The 24,012-nt window shown below is 41.4% G+C and overlaps 1 protein-coding gene across 1 annotated transcript in view; it reads left to right on the top strand.

The window, feature by feature from the left end:
• Positions 1-9,065, top strand: part of LOC106608343 (XK-related protein 6) — a 158,600-nt gene extending 149,535 nt beyond the window's left edge. The window contains exons 2-3 of the mRNA XM_045721186.2: positions 1,970-2,166; positions 6,538-9,065. Of these exons, the coding sequence (XP_045577142.1) occupies positions 1,970-2,166; positions 6,538-7,508 (1,168 nt within the window). The 3' untranslated portion in view covers positions 7,509-9,065. The remainder of the gene's footprint in view (positions 1-1,969; positions 2,167-6,537) is intronic.
• Positions 9,066-24,012: the final 14,947 nt, after the last annotated feature.

The following is a 24,012-nucleotide window of genomic DNA, read 5'->3' as shown; positions in this document are numbered from 1 at the left end:
TATCTATAGCCATGGAAGACTGATAGACTAGTGACGTTTTAATGCAGGACTATAGTTATCTATAGCTCTGGAAGACTGATAACTAGTGACGTTTTAATGCAGGACTATAGTTATCTATAGCTCTGGAAGACTGATAACTAGTGATGTTTTAATGCAGGACTATAGTTATCTATAGCCATGGAAGACTGATAACTAGTGACGTTTTAATGCAGGACTATAGTTATCTATAGCCATGGAAGACTGATAACTAGTGACGTTTTAATGCAGGACTATAGTTATCTATAGCTCTGGAAGACTGATAACTAGTGACGTTTTAATGCAGGACTATAGTTATCTATAGCCATGGAAGACTGATAACTAGTGACGTTTTAATGCAGGACTATAGTTATCTATAGCTCTGGAAGACTGATAACTGGTGACGTTTTAATGCAGGACTATAGTTATCTATATCTCTGGAAGACTGATAACTAGTGACGTTTTAATGCAGGACTATAGTTATCTATAGCCATGGAAGACTGATAACTAGTGACGTTTTAATGCAGGACTATAGTTATCTATAGCTCTGGAAGACTGATAACTAGTGACGTTTTAATGCAGGACTATAGTTATCTATAGCCATGGAAGACTGATAACTAGTGACGTTTTAATGCAGGACTATAGTTATCTATAGCCATGGAAGACTGATAACTAGTGACTGTTTTAATGCAGGACTATAGTTATCTATAGCTCTGGAAGACTGATAACTAGTGACGTTTTAATGCAGGACTATAGTTATCTATAGCCATGGAAGACTGATAACTAGTGACGTTTTAATGCAGGACTATAGTTATCTATAGCTCTGGAAGACTGATAACTAGTGACGTTTTAATGCAGGACTATAGTTATCTATAGCCTGGAAGACTGATAACTAGTGACGTTTTAATGCAGGACTATAGTTATCTATAGCTCTGGAAGACTGATAACTAGTGACGTTTTAATGCAGGACTATAGTTATCTATAGCTCTGGAAGACTGATAACTGGTGACGTTTTAATGCAGGACTATAGTTATCTATAGCCATGGAAGACTGATTGACTAGTGACGTTTTAATGCAGGACTAAAGCTACAGCGCTACAGCGCTACATTACTACATGTAGATAGTGAAGTGTAGAAGTGCTACTGTACAGACAAGTGTTTCTCACACAACTGATTCAAATCAAAGACTTAATGAGGAGTTGATTAGTTGAGTCAAGTGGGTGAGTGCTAGGGGGGCAAAAAAAAACACTGGGGACCAGGATTGAGAAACTGCAGTAGACTAGAATAACTCAACCATGGATGGAACATTTTGGAGAAAAAAAAAACCTGTTCTCACATCTTCCTATACAGTTCAGACTGTGGATGCTTCTATTTACAGTTCAGACTGTGGATGCTTCTATTTACAGTTCAGACTGTGGATGCATCTTAAATGTTGTTTAAGTTGGTTTTGGTTGTGTAAATTGACACTGAAAATGTTTTTCAATCCCGAAATTAGGACTTAGTAGATCCACTAACTGTAATTTGGACCATACTCAATAGATAGTTTGAGATATTGGCAATGAAGCCCTTTACTTCCCCAGAGTCGGATGAACAGGAACAGATAGCATGCTAACTGTTCCTGTTGACTTCCAGTATTTGTGCTGATGCTAGTTAGCATTGGCTCGTGAAACTAGCTTTAAGTTCCTTCATACTGGACATAAAAATGGTATCCACAATGGTATTCTGTTTCAGCTAGCGATATTCATAAAATAAATATTTTTCACATAAAAAAATTCCACAAAATATTTTCCCCCAAAATGTTAATAAAAAAAAATGTGGAACCCCTGCATACCTTCACGGACCCCTAGGTGACCGCAGACCCCAGTTTGAAAACCTAATCTCCCCTCTTCTTTCCTTCCTTCCTTCCTTCTTTTCTTTTCTTTCTTTCTTCTGTCTCTCCACGCCTCCTCTGTCAGGTACATCCGTACCATGTACCTGGGCATCCAGAGTCGTCGTCAGAAGGAGAACCAGAGGCGGTTCTACTGGGCCATGATGTATGAGTACGCTGACGTCAACATGCTGCGTCTGCTGGAGACCTTCCTGGAGTCAGCTCCTCAGCTGGTCCTGCAGCTCTGTATCATGATCCAGAGGAACCGGGCCGAGACCTTGCAATGTAAGAAGAATAGGGGTTCCACAGGGCTCTGTGTTGGGTTAAATATCATTATTATTATTATTATTGTATTATTATTATTATTATTATATTATTATTATTATTATTGTATTATTATTATATTATTATTATTATTATTATATTATTATTATTATATTATTACTATATTATTATTATTATTATATTATTATTATTATATTATTACTATATTATTATTGTATTATTATTATATTATTATTATATTATTATTATTATATTATTATATTATTATTATTATTATTGTATTATTATTATATTATTATTATTATTATATTATTATTATATTATTATTGTATTATTATTATATTATTATTATATTATTATTATTATATTATTACTATATTATTATTATTATATTATTATTATATTATTATTGTATTATTATTATATTATTATTATATTATTATTATTATATTATTACTATATTATTATTATTATATTATTATTATATTATTATACTATTATATTATTATTATTATATTATTATATTATTATTATATTATTATTATTGTATTATTATTATAGTATTATTATATTGTTATTATTATTGAATTATTATTATGTTATTATTATTATTATTATTATTACTATATTATTATTATTATATTCTTATTATATTATTATTATTATATAATTATACTATTATATTATTATTATTATATTATTATTATATTATTATATTATTATTATTATTATTGTATTATTATTATATTATTATTATTATTATTATATTATTATTATTATTATTATTATTATATTATTATTATTATTATTATATTATATTATTACTATATTATTATTATATTATTATATTATTATACTATTATATTATTATTATTATATTATTATATTATTATTATATTATTATTATATTATTATTATATTATTATATTATTATTATATTATTATTATATTATTATTATATTATTATATTATTATTATATTATTATTATTATATTATTATATTATTATTAAATTATTATTATTATATTATTATTATATTATTAGTAGTATATTATTATTATTATATTTGTTCTTAACTGACTTGCCTAGTTAAATAAAGGAAAAATACATGTAAAAAGATTATTATTTTTATATTATTATTATTATATTATTATTGTATTATTATAATTATTATTATATTATTATTGTATTATTACTATTATTGTATTATTATTATTATTATATTATTATTATATTATTACTATTATTGTATTATTATTGTATTATTATTATTGTTATATTATTATTGTATTATTTTTATTGTTATATTATTATTGTATTATTATTGTTATATTATTATTGTATTATTGTTATTGTTATATTATTATTGTTATATTATTGTTGTATTATTATTATTATATTATTATTATTATATCATTATTATTATTATTATTATTATTACTATTATCAATTAACATTTAGATTCATATGATATTTTGAGTGTAAGATCAAGGTGAAAAACAACCATGACATTTCTTCACCGCCTTTCTTGTTCATATATACAGAGGCTGCCAACAATTCAGGAGGGCACTGTATTATATATTATTATATTATACAGTGCCTTCGGAAAGTATTCAACATTTTGTTAGGTCACAGCCTTATTCTAAAATTGATCAAATTGTTTCTTTTCCTCATCAATCTACATACAATAGCTCATAATGGCAAAGCAAAAACACTTTTGTTGTCATTTTGGCAAATTTATAAAACAAAAAAAACTGAAATATCATATTTTCATAAGTATTCAGACCCTTTACTGAGTGCTTTGTTGAAGCACCTTTGCAGCAATTATAGCCTTGAGTCTGATGCTTAAAGCTTGGCACACCTGTGTTTGGGGAGTTTTTCCCATTCTTCTCTGCAGATCTGCAGGACATTCAGAGACTTGTCCCAGAGCCACTCCTGCGTTGTCTTGGCTGTGGGTTGTTGTCCTGTTGGAAGGTGAACCTTTGCCCCAGTCTGAGGTCCTGAGTGCTCTGGAGGAGGTTTTCATCACGGATCTCTGTGTACTTTGCGCCGTTCATCTTTCCCTCGATCCTGACTAGTCTCTCAGTCCCTGCTGCTGAAAAACATCACCACAGCATGATGCTGCCACCACCATGCTTCACCGTAGGGATGGTGCCAGGTTTCCTCCAGATGTGACGCTTGGAATTCTGGCCAAAGAGTTGAATCTTGGTTTCTTCAGAACAGAGAATCTTGTTTCTCATGGTCTGAGAGTCTTTAGGTGCCTTTCGGCAAACTCCAAGTGGGCTGTCATGTGCCTTTTGCTGAGGAGTGGCTTCTGTCTGGACACTCTACCATAAAGGCCTGATTTGGTGGAGTGCTGCAGAGATGGTTGTCTGTCTGGAAGGTTCTCCCATCTCCACAGAGGAACTCTCAAGCTCTGTCAGAGTGGCCATTGGGTTCTTGGTCACCTCCCTGACCAAGGCCCTTCTCCCCCTGATTGCTCAGTTTGGCTGGGCGGCCAGCTCTAGGAAGAGTCTTGGTGGTTCCACACTTCTTCCATTTAAGAATGATGGAGACCACTGTGTTCTTGGGGAACTTTTTTGGTACCCTTTCCCAGATCTGTGCCTCGACACAATCCTGTCTCGGAGCGCTACGGACAATTCCTTTTACCTCATGGCTTGTTTTTTTTCTCTGAAATGGACTGTGGGATCTTATATAGACAGGTGTGTGCCTTTCCAAATCATGTCCAATCAATTGAATTTACCACAGGTAGACTCCAATCAAGTTGTAGAAACATCTCAAGGATGATCAATGGAAACGGGATGCACCTGAGATGAATTTTAAGTCTCATAGAAAAGGGTCTAAATATTTACGTAAATAAGGTATTTCTGTTTTTAAATTCGCTTTGTAATTATGGAGTATTGTGTGTAGATTGCTGAAGATTTGTATTTATTTAATACATTTTAGAATAAGGCTATAACGTAACAAACTGTGGAAAAAGTCAAGAGGTCTGAAAACTTTCCGAAGGCGCTGTATACAGACGATCCCGGGCAGAGGGGTTCCCCAGGACTCTGCATTGGGACCGCTCCAGTTTTGGTTTTACATCTTTTGATTTCTTCCAATGTTTCTGTTTATTTTGTAAGAAAACCAGTACAACAAAGCCATATCCTTATTGATATTCATTCTTTCTGATTGTAGGTATAAAGGATACTCTTGAATTTCCCATTCTCCGATTTCGACGCAAAACTTTATTAAGTGCCATTTTGATTCCGAACTGTTTTCGTGTGTGAAAAATAACATGTGAATAACAAACGTTGACTTTTCTGAATGTTGAAGCCTACTAGATCGCAGCGGTGTATTTATCGTGTAGCTCAGTCGATGGAGCTGTGATGCCAGACCAATTCTCACATTGCAGGTGATAGCAGAGCATCGACTGCTATGCTGCTGTCAATGCTGATGTCAATGCTGATGTCTCGATCAACATGGACTGGTGTAGTAGTAAACAAGAAAATATGTTTCTAATATAGAAACCGTACAAGTAGTGTGATTTAACCATCAATAATGTATCTGAATATCATACTATTTTTAGAGCGTAACAATTCGATTCGCTCATTCACTGCAATGAGCTCATTCACTGCACCATCATATTCAAATTGACGTTATGCTAGTTCAATATTTCATTAATTAGTTTATTGGAATATTTTGCTAAAATGACATTATGTGTTTAATTTGATTATTCTTTGAGTCAGGCTAGGAATGAATCAGTATTTTTCTACATAAAGTATTTATCACCAGTTTATCATCAAACAGTTTGACTGTCCTGCAGACAGTGATTCTTCATTTCTCTCAGACAGAAATTATCACCTTGTCTTCTCTCTATTCCTTCCCCTCTCTCTCTCTATCTTAATTGTTCTCTCTGTTCATTACTTTTTTCTGCTCTGCCACTCTCTCTCTCTCTCTCTCTCTCTCTCTCTCTCTCTCTCTCTCTCTCTCTCTCTCTCTCTCTCTCTCTCTCTCTCTCTCTCTCTCTCTCGCTCTCTCTCTCTCTCTCTCTCACACACACACACACATTCTCTCTGCTCCCCTGCACTCTCTTTCTCACACATTCTCTCTGCTCCCCTCTCTCTCTCTCTCTCTCTCTCACACACACACACACACACACACACACACACACACACACACACACACACACACACACACACACACACACACACACACACATTCTCTCTCTCTCTCTCTCTCTCTCTCTCTCTCTCTCTCTCTCTCTCTCTCTCTCTCTTTCTCTCTCTCTCTCTCTCTCTCACACACAATCTCTCTGCTCACCTGCACTCTCTCTCACTCCCCTTTTCTCTCTCTCTCTCTCTCTCTCTCTCATCCTCTTCTCTTACCCAGGTATGTCTGTGCTTGCCTCTCTGCTGTCTCTGTCCTGGGTGCTGGCGTCCTATCACAAGCTCCTGCGTGACTCCCGTGACGACAAGAAGAGTATGAGCTACCGTGGGGCCCTGGTACACCTGTTCTGGCGTCTCTTCACCATCTCTTCCCGGGTCCTCTCCTTCGCCCTGTTCGCCTCCGTGTTCCATCTCTACTTCGGCATCTTTGTGGTGCTGCACTGGTGCGCCATGGCCTTCTGGGTAATCCACGGTGGGACTGACTTCTGCATGTCCAAGTGGGAAGAAGTCCTGTTTAACATGGTTGTGGGCGTGGTCTATGTGTTCTGCTGGTTCAACGTGCGGGAGGGTCGGACGCGCTACCGTATGGTCACCTACTACACCGTGGTGCTACTGGAGAACGCCGTGCTCACCGCTCTCTGGTACGCCTACCGCGACCCCGCCACCACCGACGCCTACGCCGGCTCCGCCCTCTGCAGCGTCTTCCTGTGCTTCGCCTCGGGCGTGGCCTGCATGGTGCTGTATTACGGGGTGTTGCACCCCATGGGCCCAGGGCTCCGGGTCCTGGCTTCCTCCTGCTGCGCTGAACTGCTGTGGGGACTCCCCCTGCCCCCTGAGGCCGAACCCATGGCCCCCACCCCGGGTCCCCGAGGTTCCCAGGCCACCCCGACACGGGCCCTGGCAGGGGACTATGAAGGAGAGTATGAAGCGGCTACGGATACCTGTCTGCCTGTGTTCCAGGTGAGGTCCACAGAGCCGGTGGACGCGGCCGGGAGACCCATCCGGCCAGAGGGGCCCCTCATCAAGATAGACATGCCCAGAAAGCGCTACCCGGCCTGGGATGCACACTTTGTGGACCGGCGACTGCGCAGGACCATAAACGTACTGCAGTACATCAGCCCCAACGCGGTGGGCATCAGGTATAGGGATGGGCCGCTCCTCTATGAGTTACTGCAGTACGAGTCCTCTCTCTGAAGGAAAACTCTCCTTCCTTCCTACTCTCTCTCTCTCTCTCTCTCTCTCATTCTGTTCTTTCTTTCATTGGATATTCTCCTCACATCTTCATTTGGTGCTCTTTCGCTTTTTTCTTTACCTTCCCTCATCCAGTCCCCTGCAGGAACCCTGTGTGTGTGTGCGTGTGTGCGTGTGTGTGTGTGTGTGTGTGTGTGTGTGTGTGTGTGTGTTGTGAACTCTACCAAGAAACTGTCAAGATTACAATACAATACAATACAATGATACTTTATTTTGGGAAAAACAAAACATGCAGAGAAAAGATCCATGTGATTTCTTAAGTCCTTGGTTAACCCATTATCTGTCTGTGTGTCTGTCTGAGTGTGTAAGTCATGTATGACTCTATAACTACGAAGTGTTTTCATATACTGTGTTGGTGGTGATGATGATGATGATGATAATATTACTTGTGTGTTTTGGGAGGGGGGTAACATGTTGTTCCTGTCATGTGACCCGGTGCAATGCCTGATGGGAATGATGGAGGAGGGTTGAAGCTGTGGCAGTTCTTTGCACCACGACACCCTAAACTAACTGCCGTATCTTTACACAATTGAACTCTAAAAAACGGATGAACGTAGATGACAGACGATCAGAACGAATAAAGAAGCATCAAGTCCTTACAGTTGAGAAGCACACAGGTATCAGATTACAAAGGAACACATAGGTACAATTAGACATTTTAAAAATGTCTGCACAACGTGCTACTATGAATGTAGACCATCGCCTCCTCAGCCTTGGAAAATGTGTCTGCTGCGGTTATCCCTATAAGCACAGGTCTAGGACCAGCTCTCTCTTCGCCAATCCTAACTTCAATTGTTTGAGGGGTGAAACAGGCTAAACTGACCTTGAATCAGAGCTAAGTTCGACCGATAGAGTAACAAACAGGGACCTCTGCTGGTAGTAGCCAGTCACAGCGTGCTAGATGTCGCCTAGCAACGGCAGCGTTTCTCAGCTCCTGTCCTCTGGTCCCACCAACAGTACATATTTTGGTTGTGGCCCCGGACAAGCACAACTGATTCTACTTGTCAACTAAATCTTCAAGCTTTTGACAAGTTGAATTATGTTTTATTTTTATTTATTTTTTGGGGGAAGGGGGAGGGGGGTTTACAACACAAATGTGTCCTGTTTGGGGGGTACTGGAGGACCCGGAGTTGGGAAACCTTAGTCTATGGTACATGCCTGTCTGGCAGTGAATTCAGTTGAATCGAGATGAGACAAGCATTTAGTTTGGACACTAATCATAGCTATGAATTTCTCTAGCACAGAAGACAGCACAATGTTTAGCAGGTGTTTCTGCACTTACAGCACAACAGTTGCCGGGTGAAAAGTGTCTTTCTTTCCAGAAAACCCAGTAATGACATTCCAAAGAACTTTGCTTCGTTTTTTTTAAGTTTTTTTAAACAAACAACTAAATTCTGAATACGAATAAGTCAAATATGAAAAATACTTTGAAATAAGTTTGGACGTCACGAGGGGAGACTGTCGAAAAGCAACAATCAAACAGCAAGCACACTGTGATGTGATGATGAACAGAACAGAGGTGTGGTGCAAAGACAGTGTTTCACTGTTCCTCCAGCATTCCCCGCTGTTTCACTGTTCCTCCAGCATTCCCCGCTGTTTCACTATTCCTCCAGCATTCCCCGCTGTTTCACTGTTCCTCCAGCATTCCCCGCTGTTTCACTATTCCTCCAGCATTCCCTTGCTGTTTCACTATTCCTCCAGCATTCCCTTGCTGTTTCACTATTCCTCCAGCATTCCCTTGCTGTTTCACTATTCCTCCAGCATTCCCTTGCTGTTTCACTGTTCCTCCAGCATTCCCTTGCTGTTTCACTATTCCTCCAGCATTCCCCGCTGTTTCACTATTCCTCCAGCATTCTCCGCTGTTTCACTATTCCTCCAGCATTCTCCGCTGTTTCACTATTCCTCCAGCATTCCCCGCTGTTTCACTGTTCCTCCAGCATTCCCTTGCTGTTTCACTATTCCTCCAGCATTCCCCGCTGTTTCACTGTTCCTCCAGCATTCCCTTGCTGTTTCACTATTCCTCCAGCATTCCCTGCTGTTTCACTATTCCTCCAGCATTCCCCTGCTGTTTCACTATTCCTCCAGCATTCCCCTGCCGTTTCACTATTCCTCCAGCATTCCCCTGCTGTTTCACTATTCCTCCAGCATTCCCCTGCCGTTTCACTATTCCTCCAGCATTCCCTGCTGTTTCACTATTCCTCCAGCATTCTCCGCTGTTTCACTATTCCTCCAGCATTCTCCGCTGTTTCACTATTCCTCCAGCATTCCCTTGCTGTTTCACTATTCCTCCAGCATTCCCCGCTGTTTCACTATTCCTCCAGCATTCCCCTGCTGTTTCACTATTCCTCCAGCATTCCCCTGCCGTTTCACTATTCCTCCAGCATTCCCCTGCTGTTTCACTATTCCTCCAGCATTCCCCTGCCGTTTCACTATTCCTCCAGCATTCCCCGCTGTTTCACTATTCCTCCAGCATTCCCTGCTGTTTCACTATTCCTCCAGCATTCCCCGCTGTTTCACTATTCCTCCAGCATTCCCTGCTGTTTCACTATTCCTCCAGCATTCTCCGCTGTTTCACTATTCCTCCAGCATTCCCTTGCTGTTTCACTATTCCTCCAGCATTCCCCGCTGTTTCACTATTCCTCCAGCATTCCCCTGCTGTTTCACTATTCCTCCAGCATTCCCCTGCCGTTTCACTATTCCTCCAGCATTCCCCTGCTGTTTCACTATTCCTCCAGCATTCCCCTGCTGTTTCACTATTCCTCCAGCATTCCCCGCTGTTTCACTATTCCTCCAGCATTCCCCGCTGTTTCACTATTCCTCCAGCATTCCCCTGCCGTTTCACTGTTCCTCCAGCATTCCCCTGCCGTTTCACTATTCCTCCAGCATTCCCCTGCCGTTTCACTATTCCTCCAGCATTCCCCTGCCGTTTCACTATTCCTCCAGCATTCCCCGCTGTTTCACTATTCCTCCAGCATTCCCCTGCTGTTTCACTATTCCTCCAGCATTCCCCTGCTGTTTCACTATTCCTCCAGCATTCCCTGCTGCTAGAGAGACACTATTAGTGTTCTGTACTCTACCACATCCTCTCTCTTTCTCCTCCACACTCTTTCATTCTCTCTCCCTCGCCTTTTTCCGACTCTTTCTTTTAAAGTTTGTTTTACCACGGAGGTATTAGGTTGAACAATAAGCTCATTGGGTACAAATACTTGTCGTAGGTTTTCCAAAACAGAAACGTTGCCAAGCTTATACATATTATACAGCTTGTGTTCATATTGTCTATCATATTGTTATACTTCCACTCTTGTTGTTGTTGTCCTTTTCTTTTTGTACTCGTTAAAACGCTGCTGATGATAATGATACTTTGCCTGAATGCACCATATTTTATTTGTGATTTATTTTTTACTCAACACGTTGCAGCGAGTGTTAAACAGTATACTCGTCTTTGCAGTGTGCTGTGAATGAGAGGGAGTACAGGTCAACTGTGCTGGCTACTGTTAGAGCAGTTCAAAACAAAGCCAAAGTCTCCCCTAGCTCCTAGCTCCTAGCTCCTAGCTCTTTGACCTCTAGGACTAGTCAATACAATACATACAGGTGTGCCATGTTCCCTCCTGAGTCTATAGGAGCTAGCTACTCCTGAGTCTATAGGGGCTAGCTACTCCTGAGTCTATAGGGGCTAGCTACTCCTGAGTCTATAGGGGCTAGCTACTCCTGAGTCTATAGGGGCTAGCTACTCCTGAGTCTATAGGAGCTAGCTACTCCTGAGTCAATAGGGGCTAGCTACTCCTGAGTCTATAGGGGCTAGCTACTCCTGAGTCTATGGTCTATAGGAGCTCGACACTAATTTCCAGAGAGGGCTACTGCACAAACAAATGGGAAAAGGTGAATGAATGCATTTAATTTGCCAGTTAGTTCCTTTACTTGACTAGTTGTCTGGGTATAACGTGTGTTTTGACATTGTGTGTCAGTGTGGCATGATAATAGTGTTAAGTAAGCATTAGTACTGTACTGACTTAGACATGGGGGGTACCTACCTGGGCTCTCTCTGACCCCTCTGTGACCTGCTGACGTTAGAGGTCAGGCAGGGGGGGAGAGAGAAGGAGACTGACGGGGTGAGAGGGTCTTGCCAGGGGTGGAAAAGAACACGAAGACAGTGTGTGACAGGGAGGGTGTGTGTGTGTGTGTGTGTGTGTGTGTGTGTGTGTGTGTGTGTGTGTGTGTGTGTGTGTGTGTGTGTGTGTGTGTGTGTGTGTTTCTCCCCCAGCCCCGATCACACAGCCCTGTTGTCTTGCCAATAGTTTGGTTCCACCCCTGGTTGCTGCTCTGCCCTTTCACCCCTCCTATGGTGCCGTTCCCATGACGACGTTCACTTTCTGTTCCTGGACGCTGAACAGAGGGGTTGCCATGCCAACCTTCACTTCCTGGTTACTAACCAGAGGGGGCAGGGCTGAATGACTGGAGATACTGAAGTGAGGACATGCAATGAGGTGCACTGCCATTACGAAGTGCTGACATATCTGTGTGTAGGGCTATAAGACTACAACCATTCACCATCTTGGTATGTAGGGCTATAAGACTACAACCATTCAATATCTTGGTGTGTAGGGCTATAAGACTACAACCATTCACCATCTTGGTATGTAGGGCTATAAGACTACAACCATTCACCATCTTGGTATGTAGGGCTATAAGACTACAACCATTCACCATCTTGGTATGTAGGGCTATAAGACTACAACCATTCACCATCTTGGTATGTAGGGCTATAAGACTACAACCATTCACCATCTTGGTATGTAGGGCTATCAGACTACAACCATTCACCATCTTGGTATGTAGGGCTATTGGACTACAACCATTCACCATCTTGGTATGTAGGGCTATAAGACTACAACCATTCACCATCTTGGTGTGTAGGGCTATAAGACTACAACCATTCACCATCTTGGTATGTAGGGCTATAAGACTACAACCATTCACCATCTTGGTATGTAGGGCTATCGGACTACAACCATTCACCATCTTGGTATGTAGGGCTATAAGACTACAACCATTCACCATCTTGGTATGTAGGGCTATTGGACTACAACCATTCACCATCTTGGTGTGTAGGGCTATAAGACTACAACCGTTCACCATCTTGGTATGTAGGGCTATCAGACTACAACCGTTCACCATCTTGGTATGTAGGGCTATAAGACTACAACCATTCACCATCTTGGTATGTAGGGCTATCAGACTACAACCATTCACCATCTTGGTATGTAGGGCTATCAGACTACAACCATTCACCATCTTGGTATGTAGGGCTATAAGACTACAACCATTCACCATCTTGGTATGTAGGGCTATAAGACTACAACCATTCACCATCTTGGTATGTAGGGCTATAAGACTACAACCATTCAATATCTTGGTGTGTAGGGCTATAAGACTACAACCATTCACCATCTTGGTATGTAGGGCTATAAGACTACAACCGTTCACCATCTTGGTATATAGGGCTATAAGACTACAACCATTCAATATCTTGGTGTGTAGGGCTATAAGACTACAACCATTCACCATCTTGGTATGTAGGGCTATAAGACTACAACCATTCAATATCTTGGTATGTAGGGCTATCAGACTACAACCATTCACCATCTTGGTATGTAGGGCTATAAGACTACAACCATTCACCATCTTGGTATGTAGGGCTATAAGACTACAACCATTCACCATCTTGGTATGTAGGGCTATTGGACTACAACCATTCACCATCTTGGTATGTAGGGCTATAAGACTACAACCATTCACCATCTTGGTATGTAGGGCTATAAGACTACAACCATTCACCATCTTGGTATGTAGGGCTATAAGACTACAACCATTCACCATCTTGGTATGTAGGGCTATCAGACTACAACCATTCACCATCTTGGTATGTAGGGCTATAAGACTACAACCATTCACCATCTTGGTATGTAGGGCTATAAGACTACAACCATTCACCATCTTGGTATGTAGGGCTATAAGACTACAACCATTCACCATCTTGGTATGTAGGGCTAAGACTAGTGACCGGGTCAGCTCCAGTGAAATGTCAGACTCGGTAATCTCAGTATAATACTGCTTCCTGTCGGTAATCTCAGTATAATTCTCCTTCCAGTCGGTATGCAACTTCTTCTTCTATGTTTTCTGAAAGTCAGTGATCTTTTTGCTTTTATGTTGTCTGAATATAATAGAATGAAGAGTCAAGCTTTTACACCGCAGTAAACAACAACATCAATAAATCAACAAACAAACCAAACCAGGGATTGGCTCCTCAGGACCAATAGGATCATGACCACTGAACCAGCTGACTCAGGGGTCTCTCAACGCAGTCATGGGCTATTTAGTGCACTAGTTTTGACCAGGGCCTATAGGGGTAGTGCACTAGTTTTGACCAGGGCCTATAGGGGTAGTGCACTAGTTTTGACCAGGGCCTATAGGGGTAGTGCACTAGTTTTGACCAGGGCCTATAGGGGTAGTGCACTAGTTTTGACCAGGGCCTATAGGGGTAGTGCACTAGTTTTGACCAGGGCCTATAGGGGTAGTGCACTAGTTTTGACCAGGGCCTATAGGGGTAGTGCACTAGTTTTGACCAGGGCCTATAGGGGTAGTGCACTAGTTTTGACCAGGGCCTATAGGGGTAGTGCACTAGTTTTGACCAGGGCCTATAGGGGTAGTGCACTAGTTTTGACCAGGGCCTATAGGGGTAGTGCACTAGTTTTGACCAGGGCCTATAGGGGTAGTGCACTAGTTTTGACCAGGGCCTATAGGGGTAGTGCTCTAGTTTTAGTTTTGACCAGGGCCTATAGGGGTAGTGCACTAGTTTTGACCAGGGCCTATAGGGGTAGTGCACTAGTTTTGACCAGGGCCTATAGGGGTAGTGCACTAGTTTTGACCAGGGCCTATAGGGGTAGTGCACTAGTTTTGACCAGGGCCTATAGGGGTAGTGCACTAGTTTTGACCAGGGCCTATAGGGGTAGTGCACTAGTTTTGACCAGGGCCTATAGGGGTAGTGCACTAGTTTTGACCAGGGCCTATAGGGGTAGTGCACTAGTTTTGACCAGGGCCTATAGGGGTAGTGCACTAGTTTTGACCAGGGCCTATAGGGGTAGTGCACTAGTTTTGACCAGGGCCTATAGGGGTAGTGCACTAGTTTTGACCAGGGCCTATAGGGGTAGTGCACTAGTTTTGACCAGGGCCTATAGGGGTAGTGCACTAGTTTTGACCAGGGCCTATAGGGGTAGTGCACTAGTTTTGACCAGGGCCTATAGGGGTAGTGCACTAGTTTTGACCAGGGCCTATAGGGGTAGTGCACTAGTTTTGACCAGGGCCTATAGGGGTAGTGCACTAGTTTTGACCAGGGCCTATAGGGGTAGTGCACTAGTTTTAGTTTTGACCAGGGCCTATAGGGGTAGTGCACTAGTTTTGACCAGGGCCTATAGGGGTAGTGCACTAGTTTTGACCAGGGCCTATAGGGGTAGTGCACTAGTTTTGACCAGGGCCTATAGGGGTAGTGCACTAGTTTTGACCAGGGCCTATAGGGGTAGTGCACTAGTTTTGACCAGGGCCTATAGGGGTAGTGCACTAGTTTTGACCAGGGCCTATAGGGGTAGTGCACTAGTTTGACCAGGGCCTATAGGGTAGTGCACTAGTTTTGACCAGGGCCTATAGGGGTAGTGCACTAGTTTTGACCAGGGCCTATAGGGTAGTGCACTAGTTTTAGTTTTGACCAGGCCTATAGGGGTAGTGCACTATTTTTGACCAGGGCCTATAGGGGTAGTGCACTAGTTTTGACCAGGGCCTATAGGGGTAGTGCACTAGTTTTGACCAGGGCCTATAGGGGTAGTGCACTAGTTTTGACCAGGGCCTATAGGGGTAGTGCACTAGTTTTGACCAGGGCCTATAGGGTAGTGCACTAGTTTTGACCAGGGCCTATAGGGTAGTGCACTAGTTTTGACCAGGGCCTATAGGGTAGTGCACTAGTTTTGACCAGGGCCTAGTAGTGCACTAGTTTTGACCAGGGCCTATAGGGTAGTGCACTAGTTTTGACCAGGGCCTATAGGGTAGTGCACTAGTTTTGACCAGGGCCTATAGGGTAGTGCACTAGTTTTAACCAGGGCCTATAGGGGTAGTGCACTAGTTTTGACCAGGGCCTATAGGGGTAGTGCACTAGTTTTGACCAGGGCTAATAGGGGTAGTGAACTACGTTGGGAATAGGGTGCCATTTGGGACGCAAAACCGGCATGTCCTCACGGGTCTCCATCCTTCCTCATACTGCAATGCATTCTGGTAAGCTGTTGTCTTCTGGGATATCGCCAAATGTTTTATTACATTTTTCTCTCACACGTGTGAGGCTGTGTGTTTAGTGTGAGTTGGCTGCCTGGTAGGCATTGATTCCATGGTGCATCCTTCTTACCCTGTAACAAACAGAAAACAAAGATACTCTCCCTTTAGATATATCTAATATAGGTATAAAGGCGTGTAGGTTAAGGATGTATACTGTAGGGGATATGTGACATTGTGTCTTCAGGTCTATATTAACCATATATACTGTAAGGCATGTACATCAAAATCAGGTGAAAGTAAATACACTGTGATTCCCTCTGTATGCCATCATAGCCTGTTGCCACTCAACGCTAGATGGCATGGCTATGTTACCCTTCATTCTATGGTGCTTATATCATCACATTATTAAACCAGTATAGTTGAATCATTATTTAACTCACACAACTCTTCTAAAGACACATTTCAGAATAGGCTTTAGCTCAAAGGCCAAACGTAGTCTTGTGGCTCGCGAGCATGACACTTGTAATGCCAAGGGTTGTGGGTTCGATTCCCACTGGCGCCACCCAGTACATATAAAATGTATGTACACTTGACGCTTTGGACACTTGAGGCTAAATGGCATATATATTTATAGTATATTATATATTATTATATTATATTATGTATTATTATATATTATTATATTATAAATTAGTATTTTATATTATATATTATTATATTATATATTATTATATTATATATTATATATTATTATATATTATTTTTTTCATATTATATATTATTATATTATTATATTATATTACATAGTATATATTATTATATATTATTATTTCATATTATATATTGTTATATTATATATTATTATATTATATATTATTATATTATATGATATATTATTATATTATTATATTACATTGATCATGAATACACAGTACATGGTCACTAACTTTCACCCAGGTAGAGACTAGCTGAGGAAACATTTAAGACTTCCCAATACGTCGTCGTCGTCATCCCCCCCCCCCCCCCAGGGGTACCAAGAGGAGAAACAGGTGTTGTTCCTCCAGGTGCTCCTTTCCAACCACGGCAGCCAGCTTCACTAACAACAACAACTACTACACCAGATATTGTCTTTCTGTATCTTGTGCCCAGTACAATAACCAAGAGTGTGTCCCAAATGGCACCCTATTCCCTATGTAGTGCACTACAAGGGCCCAGACACTAGTACACTGTATAGGCCCTGGTCAAAAGTAGTGCACCGTATATAGGGAATAGGGTGCCTTTTGGGACGCAAGTCCGAGACGACTACACACCAAACAACCTATTTGACGTAGGACAATAACAACATAAAGAGTGAAACTGGTATAAAAATCATCCTAATAATAACAGGTGTGGTTACTGTGACGATGAAGCTGATTCCATACCACAACCAGAAGTTGGGTACTTTGTCTGTGAAACTCAATCTTTCAATTCTGAGGAGGACAGACAACAGGGGAAATAAAAGCAAGGTAATATGTGAACATCAGCTGTACCTGAGCCTGGGTTGTACCTGAGCCTGGGTTGTTCCTGGGTTGTACCTGAGCCCGGGTTGTACCTGAGCCCGGGTTGTACCTGAGCCTGGGTTGTTCCTGAGCCTGGGTTGTTCCTGGGTTGTACCTGAGCCTGGGTTGTTCCTGGGTTGTACCTGAGCCTGGGTTGTTCCTGAGCCTGGGTTGTTCCTGGGTTGTACCTGAGCCCGGGTTGTACCTGAGCCTGGGTTGTTCCTGGGTTGTACCTGAGCCCGGGTTGTACCTGAGCCCGGGTTGTACCTGAGCCTGGGTTGTTCCTGAGCCTGGGTTGTTCCTGGGTTGTACCTGAGCCTGGGTTGTACCTGAGCCTGGGTTGTTCCTGGGTTGTACCTGAGCCCGGGTTGTACCTGAGCCCGGGTTGTACCTGAGCCTGGGTTGTTCCTGAGCCTGGGTTGTACCTAAGCCTGGGTTGTACCTGAGCCTGGGTTATACCTGAGCCTGGGTTGTTCCTGGGTTGTTCCTGAGCCTGGGTTGTTCCTGGGTTGTACCTGAGCCTGGGTTGTACCTGAGCCTGGGTTGTACCTGGGTTGTACCTGAGCCTGAGTTGTTCCTGGGTTGTACCTGAGCCTGGGTTGTACCTGAGCCTGGGTTGTACCTGAGCCTGGGTTGTACCTGAGCCTGGGTTGTTCCTGGGTTGTACCTGAGCCTGGGTTGTACCTGAGCCTGGGTTGTACCTGAGCCTGGGTTGTACCTGAGCCTGAGTTGTTCCTGGGTTGTACCTGAGCCTGGGTTGTACCTGAGCCTGGGTTGTACCTGAGCCTGGGTTGTACCTGAGCCTGGGTTGTACCTGAGCCTGGGTTGTACCTGAGCCTGGGTTGTGTGGGGAGGTTCACCCTTCTTCTTTGTTTGAAGCGAACTGGACCGCTGGTTGGTTGGTTTGGGAATCAGAAGAGAATAGATACTGTAGTGAATGTCCTCAATACCATTATGGGGTTGTAGGGGAGCATCCAAAATGGCTCCATATTCCCTACATAGTGCACTACTTTAGACCAGAGCCCTATGGGCCCTCTTCAAAAGTAGTGCACTATGTAGAGAATAGGGTGCCATTGGGACACAAACTAGGTGTGTTGGAGACAGCTGGACAGATGACAGCTGGACACAGCTACTATAGAGATGGATAATGTGGTCTATAGAGATGGATAATGTGGTCTATAGAGATGGATAATGTGGTCTATAGAGATGGATAATGTGGTCTATAGAGATGGATAATGTGGTCTATAGAGATGGATAATGTGGTCTATAGAGATGGATAATGTGGTCTATAGAGATGGATAATGTGGTCTATAGAAATGGATAATGTGCTCTATAGAGATGGATAATGTGCTCTATAGAGATGGATAATGAAACCTATGATTGTTATGTGCTTTTGTCTATGCCTTCTGATTATTCTAATGTCTTGCCAGATGAATGATTTGTAGTGCCAACACGCTAACCTTTTTCCTGCCTGTCTTGTGAACAAAATGTCTAGCCAAATGGAAAAATACCTGCACAAAAAGTGGAAGTGGGGGAAAAAAAAGACCAGGTTTTAGAGCAATGGCAAATGTTGACAAAGTGTTTCATGGCGGGGTTGAATAGTTCCACATATCTCCATCATCGGATTGGATGATGACGTCATAATAGATTCCAAAACAGCTCTGTGGAGAAGCGTAAACGCAGACTCTGTGAACCTCATTCCCTGGTTCTCACGCCATTTTCCCAGCATGCCTAGAGCTCATCGTGAGGTGCCCCCTTGAAAACATATAAGCATGTTAACGCTCTCTCTCTCTCTCTCTCTCTCTCTCTCTCTCTTTCTCTCTCTCTCTCTCTCTCTCTCTCTCTCTCTCTCTCTCTTTCTTTCTGAAATCTCTGAATGCATTGATGTGTAGCAGACCATTGATATATCTGGTTCCATTCGGTTTAGTTCTGTGTATTTGTATCATGGCCGTCATCAGTTCTCAATTAGAGCCAAAATGCTCAGATAACAACAAAAAAAAAAAAAAAAAAAGGTGCATTTTAGTTTGTTAATAAATGAATAAACCTGGTGCTGAACGCTGATCTAGAGGTGCTACCACCACAGAGACTGCTGAGTCTCTCTGCCTCCCTCCTGCCCACAGGTCTCTCTCTCTCTCTCAGAGCATGGCCTTGTCCTCCGTCAGTCCCTCCGCCATCTGAGGGACCTGCCTGTCTCCAAAAACACTCAATGCTCGGGAAGAACAAGCAGGCACCTCAACCCCTCACAGTTTACAGTGAAACACAACCCCTCTCTCTCTCTCTCTCTCTCTCTCTCTCTCTCTCTCTCTCTAAACAAGGTGCCACCATTTTAGGATTTCTCAATCAATCTGCACAAAACAAATACAACAAACAGCTGTCTTAAGTTAATGTAATGTTTTATTATCATAATGTTTTATTTTTTTAAGCTTTCATTTCAATTGTAAATGATCCAATCTGCACTAGGATGATTTATTTTTGCTTTGAGAGGTTAAAACAAATAAGCAAACAAGAAACAAAAAAATGCATAATTTTTTTTTTGGGGGGGGCAAGCACCCAGGCCAGAGGCATAAAGCTCTTCTGATCAAAGGAATGTGTGGAAAAGTATAGAAGGTGATTACTGTGTTGTATTACTCCTGTCATCTCTGTATCCTAAACCTGTACGTATCTATTTCTGTTGTTACTGTAGAATTGGTTGTAATATTTTGTTAAAAAGATGGATTTTAATATTCCAATCAAGGCGACTAAGGTTATCAATTAAGGTATAAATTGCTGCTGATTTTATGACATTTATTATCGATGCTATTGGGGAATAATGGTTAGTTAAATATTGATTCCATTTTTTTTATATTTTTTTTTTAGATTGTGCTAGATTGTTAAAGGGCGACTGCACTTCCTGATTTGTCCTCTTTTAGATTTGGTTGATTAAGAAGTGCTAACGGGCACGACTGAATTCAAACGTGAGTTGGTTTTGAGGTGTGTGTCTCTTGTGTGTGTTCACAAATACGAAGAGTTAGCCAAATTATTTCGCAATTTAGCTTCAGCAGGCTGGTGTGCGACAGTGGCAAAATTGGTTTGACTTTGGATAGGTTCTCTGGGGATAGTTAGGGAACCGTCAATAAACACACTGTAAAATGGAACAATATTTTAATTTTCTCATTAAATGCTTTCAATATTTGTATATGAATTACAAAACTGTAGAGCTGATTGGAGCTTTTTAAGTCATCGAAATTTGGAGCTATTGACTTAAAAAAATAAAAATTGTCCCATGTACATTGTGTAATTTAGTGATAGTCTCTAAATAGCCCCATAGCGATATCGAATGTCAAACTAAATTGGCCATGGGCATTATGATCGGGTCCAATGCAGCTGTCCTCCGAATTGATGATTACTTTGGTGCTGCCATACTGTGGGTATGTGGGCAGGATTCAAATAAACCTAACCCACAGAAAACGTTTATAGTAGCCATCATTCAGTGGCATACCATTGTGTTCGATCGTATCGCACATTTCTGTTTTGGACGAGACTAACTTTACGACCGAAATCACACTGGAATAAATGATTTTGACTCATATTAATGCCATGTAGGGCCGTTTTTCAAAATGAGAAGTTGTTTTTTTCGGGGCAGTCGCTCTTTAATATATGTTCACAATTTTATTAGGATACGCCTATATCATTTGTCTAGGGGTATTCAAACAGGTTGGAACAATGTCAGTTATAAAAACCCTTTGCTACAATCCTAGCAGAATTATTATGAAAAATAAAATGAAACGACTCATGTTGAGATGATACAGAATGATTTATTTGTTAAATATATTAAAAAAAAAAAAAAAAAAAAGTAGTAAATTGTTTCCTATAATCCCCGTTCTTTTGAAAAATAAAAAAAACGGATGTCCACTAAGCTCTTATTATTGTGGGAATAATATGAATATTCTGAAACACATGGTGCTAAAAGTGCAATTGGTGTGTGTTCTGGGTTTTAGATTTAAAAATATATATATATAAAATATTATGCTGAGAAATGTCATGTCTAAAGCCTTACTGTAGATCAGACTGTTTCATCATCCCAGAAGAGAAAATAAATATAGTCTTTGAAAGTGAAAAGAAATATACCAGATGATATTGTATACTGTATTCACCTTTTGACAGATCAAACATGTATATGTACTGATGTGTGTGGTGTATGATATAAAACAGTAATGATAGTTTTTCCCTGTTTATTAAAGAGATATTACTAAAGTTGTTCTCACTAAGACTTATTATTATCACACAGTTTTTTTTTTTTAAATGTTGGAAATTATTATGTCAGAGTTCGCATCTGAAATGGCACCCTATTCCCTATATATATAGTGCACTACTTCTGACCAGAGCCCTATAGCACCCTATATAGTGCACTACTTCTGACCAGAGCCCTATGGCACCCTATTCCCTATATAGTGCACTACTTCTGACCAGAGCCCTATAGCACCCTATATAGTGCACTACTTCTGAACAGAGCCCTATAGCACACTATATAGTGCACTACTTCTGACCAGAGCCCTATAGCACCCTATATAGTGCACTACTTCTGACCAGAGGCCTATGGCACCCTATATAGTGCACTACTTCTGACCAGAGCCCTATAGCACCCTATATAGTGCACTACTTCTGAACAGAGCCCTATAGCACCCTATTTCCTGTATAGTGCACTACTTCTGAACAGAGCCCTATGGCACCCTATTCCCTATACAGTGTACTGGGCCCACATGGCTCTGGTTAGAAGTAGTGCATTATACAGGGAATAGGGTGCTATAGGAATCTGGTCAGAAGTAGTGCACTATATAGGGAATAAGGTGCCATTTGGAAGGCATCCAGAGATATAGATGTTAGACAGGAGATACAGTGATGCGACAAACGCCCAGAAAGAGGTGATCAGTCACATATGGGCTTGAAATATTGGTATAGTGGTACAATGCCTGGCTAATGTATCTAAAGTGAAGTAGTGACATCAAGCCTCATTATAGGTTACCCTCTGTGCTGTTATGGAAAACCATATCTGATTATTATAAGCTATTTCTGTTTCAATAAATATATATTTATATTTATATAATTTAAAAACTCCATTTGTGTATTTCGCATATGATTGCCTACATTGACAGGCACTGGCAATTCATAAAACAAAACAACAAGGGACAAATAATAATACACATTATAAATATACAGCCGTTTTATTAATAAGGAGGGTTTATAAAACAGGTAGGTGCTGCATCCACTACCATGACAACGTCTCATTGGTACCACCTGGTGGCTGCTTTGGCACACTTCAGTTTCAGGGGATGGAGAAATCGCCAACTGAATTATGAATTGTCAAAAACAAATGAGTAAATATTTTATTACAACAGTTAGATTAGATAAATACATGTATCATCTATTGGGTCGTCGTGAATTATAAATAGTTTTTTCTTTGATTTGCAATTGCGACAGATATTTCACACAATTTGTTCAGAAACCTTTAATCTTATGATTTACATCCACTTCATTCTCGCTCTACAAGTAAAATTTGTCAAACATCAAACGGAAGCTTCGGTTATAATATGTTACCGACACATTGAAATCCATCTTGCGAATGCATTTTTTGATGTAGTGTTTAAATAATGCATCTGTTTTGCAAAGATAACAATTGTGAATTTGGATACACTTTCTGATGCAGCGCACATTCAGGTGTAACTGTATAGCTTCGGTCCCTCTCCTCGCCCCAACCTGGGCTCGAACCAGGGACCCTCTGCACACATCAACAGCAAGGGGAACAACTACCTCATGTCGCAGAGCGAGTGACGTCACCCGATTGAAACGCTATTAGCGCGCACCGCCGCTAACTAACGAGCCATTTCACATCGGTTACACAGGTAGCTAGACCGGTGTGAATCATGCAAATCTATCTAAATATTTCTAGATCACGGATTTTTGGAATCCTTCAGAATGAAAGTCCCTCCTGTATACTTTGAAAAATTAATAATTACAGGGAAAATGTGCACAATTATCGATATATTTTATACTAATTATCATCCAAAGAATAATTAAAAGTATTTTTTATAAGATATGTAATTTCTTCGTTTTTTTCAAGCCTAAATGGTAAACAATATGTTTTGTGTGTGTACTCCTAGCGTTTATTGCACCATACAAAATGACAACCTGTCGTTTTCAAATCCACCCAGTTGACACCCAGAGAACTGCTCCCAAGATGCAATGGATCCCCACCCCCTTGAACTGTGACACCCAGAAAACTGCTCCCAAGATGCAATGGATCATCCCCCCCCCCCCCCCCTCCTTGAACTGTGACACCCAGAGAACTGCTCCCGAGATGCAATGGATCCCCCCCCCTTGAACTGTGACACCCAGAGAACTGCTCCCAAGATGCAATGGATCCCCCCCCCCCCCTGAACTGTGACACCCAGAGAACTGCTCCCGAGATGCAATGGATCCCCCCCCCCCCCCCTTGAACTGTGACACCCAGAGAACTGCTCCCGAGATGCAATGGATTCCCCCCCCCCCTTGAACTGTGACACCCAGAGAACTGCTCCCAAGATGCAATGGATCCCCCCTCCCCCTTGAACTGTGAC

The sequence above is a fragment of the Salmo salar genome, chromosome 06 (genome assembly GCF_965601325.2).
Source record: "Salmo salar chromosome 06, fSalSal1, whole genome shotgun sequence".
Taxonomy (NCBI): domain Eukaryota; kingdom Metazoa; phylum Chordata; class Actinopteri; order Salmoniformes; family Salmonidae; genus Salmo; species Salmo salar.
This window is presented reverse-complemented; position numbering and strand designations above follow the sequence as displayed.